General features: G+C 39.8%; 1 protein-coding gene across 1 annotated transcript; it reads right to left on the bottom strand.

The window, feature by feature from the left end:
• Positions 1-3332: 3332 nt before the first annotated feature.
• On the bottom strand, positions 3333-4362 carry LOC101291457 (dehydration-responsive element-binding protein 3-like). Its single transcript, XM_004287410.1, has one exon. It carries the CDS (start codon positions 4207-4209, stop codon positions 3445-3447), a length of 765 nt encoding a protein of 254 aa, XP_004287458.1. The 5' UTR covers positions 4210-4362; the 3' UTR covers positions 3333-3444.
• Between the last annotated feature and the right edge of the window lie 576 nt (positions 4363-4938).

The following is a 4938-nucleotide window of genomic DNA, read 5'->3' as shown; positions in this document are numbered from 1 at the left end:
TTCTTCAGGCAAATGACTAGTTAATCTCTGTTGCTCACCTTGGGAAAAATGTCCTACGCATTTTGCTTTGGCATTGTCATATTCTTTTGTATTAAGCTAACATCGAATATTAATCGAAACATATAGGTTGACTCTTACTCAAACTCCAACATTAGAATAACAAATTAACAAGAGTAGTGAAGAGGTTGTGAGTTGGCTTAGGTTTCGATTTTAAGGTACCTCATAGAACAATAAGAAACTTGATTCCGGATGTTTAATAAATTATGCTAACTTAGTTGTCCTAACTTGTGTCAATATATAAATACGTGCGTGACTTAATCTATGTAAGGGTGATGCTATTTATATACCATTGTTTGTTACTCATGCACTTCATCTATAATTATAGTCGATCATGAATCAAATTCGAGTTGTATATGTGAAAATCTCACGATGTTACATATATATGAGGTACATTCTTTCATATATATAAAAAATTCTCATTATTTAAATATTGTAGATTAGCTAGATTTCGAGTTCAATACCTCATATATGGACCGGCCTATAGGCCGAAACCTCAGTAACCTCAGTTATAGCAAAATGAATAGCAGATCAACCGGTCTCTCACTCGATCACTGAATGAAGCTAATCTAACATGACCCCATATCTTCATTTCGATCAAGCAAGAACACTAAGGGAATCGTTCTGAAACATGTCATGTCCATTTGACAAGGCACCCGATTGATGTTGAGGACTTAAAAGTTAAAAACAACACCATTTTTCAGCCACGTAAAATACAATAATACTAATAACTTCTGTATTATAAATATGAAAATATCCGTATGCAAAACCATAAGCTAGTACAATAACGATCGACCCCAAATTGAATCAAATCCCAGTTAGAAGACAAAACCTGGTGATCAAAGAAGTGGGTCGCTTAGCTTTCACATCTCTACCAGCTGTGCAGATTATTAGCAATATGGCGGGGTCGTGATCGTAGAGAGATGTGAGATGTCTGACTTGAAAGTTTAATCAAACAGACGGAGGAGCCAACCATGCACACGCAGTTAAAAGAAAAACACAGATGGATGGCTCCGACTGGGTTCCTCTGTCTAAATCTAATATAATTGAACGAAAAGCTTCTATTTGTAATCAACTTCACCAAACCCATCATCTCCTTTGCCAGTTGTGTTACTTGGATATATGAACAAAATGTCTAGACCAGCCCTCTTATTCTTCCCACGAAAAAGTTAAACACAAGGTTACAAATATTTGCAAACATTTGTCACCCTGCATCAAAGTTCAACTCCTCCGATCCCGCTTCACCTGGCTTCTTCATTACTTCGTAAAGTTATATTTGTTGCCGATGCATACATGTATATGCCTCGATTATATGTAGAATATAAACAATCCTATTTCGAAGTCATGCACTTGATTTTGTATTTCTTGGTCATCATGTTAATCAAGAAGACAACTAACCTGATTTTAAGCTATATAACCAGGATATATGCTTGTGTATCCATGTGTTCAGGAAATCCTATGAGTTTGATCATCAACATATTCGGCGATTGACATATTCCAATCTTCTAATTATTGTTTAAAACAATGCATGCAATTTCAGTTTTTTTTTGTTGTGTGTGTGTGTGTGGATAATTTCAGTTTGAGAAGAGCTTTTTTTGTCATTTGCTAGCTAATTGCTGATTTGGTGGGTGATTGACAACCTGATAAAAAAAGATTGCACTGTGCATACCATATAAAATAGAATCAATATCAGGTTGTGTGACCTCTGTAACATATCTAGCTTAGCAATGTAATGCAACCGGGGATTTCTTAAAGTTTTTTCCTCATTAGTTGCATGTGCAACTTTTGTGATCAAAACAGCAATTCATTATTCAATGCCTAATTGATATTTTTTATCTTATGAAAATAACTCATACAAAGTTTGGAATTCTTATAAAGAATCACACGCCAAAATGTCTTATCACTTTCTTACTACATATTAGAAAAGCTTTAATACGTTACAACATATGCGATTGTCCATTTAAGCGGGCTTCTTTGTTGTGAACTAGTACCATCCCAATAAATTCTTTTAGGGTCATTGCACATCTGGAGTAGGGCAATACAACTCAATTGTTGTACTAAATACTATGCTCATAACCATTTACTAGAACTTGGCAGAGTACATTTCAAATTAATACCCAACAACTAATTTCAGCTTCAATTAAGAAAGCAGATAAAAAAGGACATGTAAAAATCCTAACAACCCTATAAATATGAAGCCCTTATTAGGTGCAGGTCTTATATGCGGCCGTATTATACAGTCCTGCTCATCCGTAATTCTTAAATTGCATCGCGAAATCATATCTGCATCTAATAACAGTAATAAGTGTTGGTGATTCTCTGCCATCTTTGAAACTGTTTTATAGCAAGAAGAAATTGCAGGCCCTTGAATATTAATTTTGCATAGACAAAGATATGAGCCAATGTGTATGTATAGTAAATATAGTAAATATGCTTGTCAGAGACACAAGGACTCCTGCATAGTAGCTCAAACACAAGTCCCTCTAACTAGAGATAGGTAGCACATTATTGATGAGTCATTTCTAGATCGTATATTCGTATTTTAAGTATTTGAGTAAAACAAAAATACACATATTTATTATGTGACATATATACGATTTAGTCGATTTTACTTTTATGTGTAATGTGCGTGTATCGTATGCAAATTGATATTAAACATGTACAAATGGCTAAACACAAGTGGCCAATAATGTGACTAACAGAATCTAATTAGAGTTGTTATTCAATAATGGAGATTTGCGTTTACTTAACGACGAAATATGTTTGTACTTTGCAGGTACTCAACTCCGATCCTACTTGCCTAATTAAACTACAATAGGATGGTATCATACTTCTGTCAAATCTGTACTTTTTGATTGAAAAATATCAAGTATAGCAAAATAATGTGTATGATTTCCAACTTACAATAAGCACCCAATTAATCACCTCAAATCCCAAATCCGAAAAAAAAAACACTTCGGATTTAAAAGTATCCTAAATCCGAAAAAAGCCACTTCGGATTTTGAGAATCCATTCACAATACCTTCAACATTAGTTAGAAATATGACATATTTTGAGTATTTCTCAGTTAAAGGGTTTTAGTAAATATTCACAATACCTTCGGATTTTCGACAATTTATACCCTTACAATTAAAGGGTTCATTTGATATTGTGGTTTTAGTTGTATCTGAGACTGAGATTTTGTCTGGACCATTTCTACAAACAAACACTAGATATCAATTTGGAAAATGAGAATCACACACTCAAAACACAAAATTGAGGAGGAAATGTGTATTAACTATTAAGAACACAAAATTTGATAAAAGAGAGGGAGGGGGTGCTCATATTAGCAACTAATTAAAAAAGCACACATGGCACATCCACCAAAGCCAAAAGGCAGGTTTGACATTAATGTTGCCACAACAGGTCCTCAACACCACCCTCGGCCATTAACATTTCGTTAAAATTCCTACTATACCCATAGTCTTCTCCAAATTCACCGTTTTGCCACCACGGTTGCGCCGGCGGGTACAGCCACCCCTCCACCGAGTCCTCGAACACGAAATCGCTCCCCGACTCGGCCGACTCGTAGCTCGTCCCCAGCCTCGGCAGCTCCACTATCTCCCCCAGCTCCTCCGGCGTCCCGGCGTCCGTCACCTCCAGCGACGACGACGACGACGACGATTGCGACAATGCCGAGGAAGGCGGTTGCGGTTGAGGAGGCGGAGGGTCTAGGTTTTCCATGGAGGCGGCTTTGGCGGCGGCGGCCTGGATGTCGCGGGGGGAATTGGAGTCGGGTCGGGGCAAGGACCCGGATAGGGTGGGGAAGTTGAGGATGGCGGAGTTGCCTTTGATGGTCAAGGCGGCGACGTCGTGTGCACGCGCCGCCATTTCGGGCGTGGAGAAGGTGCCGAGCCAGATCCGATTCTTCTTCCTGGGCTCGCGGATTTCGGATACCCATTTGCCCCACGCCCGCATTCGGACCCCTCTGTAAACCGGGTGCTTGCTGCTGCTCTCCCTCGCCCGTTTGCTCCCGACCCGATTCCCACTCGGGTCGGATCCTCCGGGTAACGGGTCACCATTCCGACCCGAGCAAGGAGAGGAGGAGAATGAAGAGGAGTTGAAGCTGGTCGACTCCGTGGTGGTGTCGGAGCGAGTTGGGTCTTTCGTCATTGCTCCAAAGATCGAAACTTTGAACCCAAAAGATTGAAACTTGTACTATTGTGAGCTTGAAACAAGATTGAACCTTTCAGATTCTCTGAACTCGAGGTTCTTGGTTTGTTATACTATAAGCGGATAATGTAGGTGTGACTGGTTCAGTGAAAGAGGAAGGAAGGAAGTGATTGATGGAGATCAGAGAGGTGAGTGAGACGAGAGAGCAGAGAATCCGAGAGGAGGGAATATAAGGATGGAAGATAGTGCAGTGTTGTTTGCGTGTGTGAGTGAGCAAACCTACTTGACTCGAGAAATGGAGGAACCCAAAAGGCTTTTGAAAGCAGAGAGGAGAGGGGTTGTGCTTTAGTAGGGGAAGCAGAGAGAGAAGGGATCAAAGACTGAAGCTTTTTTCAAGGGGAAGACGTGGGCTTTGGCCTTGGTTTCTCACTGTGAGCCAAACCCATCGTTATCTCTACGACATTAGCGATTTTTTTTTTCTCTGTGTTTTCTCAAGGAAGGTGGGGTTTTTGTAAAACTGGTTGCTGTAATTTCTGATCTGCAATATTAATATTGGTGATATTGGGGAGGGGGAAGAAGAGGGGTACGGAGAGAGAAAGCAATGGGACTGTGGAGATTGGTGATGTGCGATGTACGGTGTGTAAAGAACACAGCTGGCTATGGTACATAGCATGAAGCCGTCAGGGATAATTAGGATACTGCAGTAGGATAGGAGAGGACGATGCATTG

The sequence above is a fragment of the Fragaria vesca genome, linkage group LG1 (assembly GCF_000184155.1).
Source record: "Fragaria vesca subsp. vesca linkage group LG1, FraVesHawaii_1.0, whole genome shotgun sequence".
Classification (NCBI taxonomy): domain Eukaryota; kingdom Viridiplantae; phylum Streptophyta; class Magnoliopsida; order Rosales; family Rosaceae; genus Fragaria; species Fragaria vesca.
Note: the sequence above shows the minus strand (reverse complement) of the source record. Positions and strands in the feature narration are given on the sequence as shown.

What these genes read in the sequence shown, in the direction of transcription:
- LOC101291457 (XM_004287410.1), bottom strand. Translation starts at nt 4,209, where the DNA reads ATGACGAAAGACCCAACTCGCTCCGACACCACCACGGAGTCGACCAGC.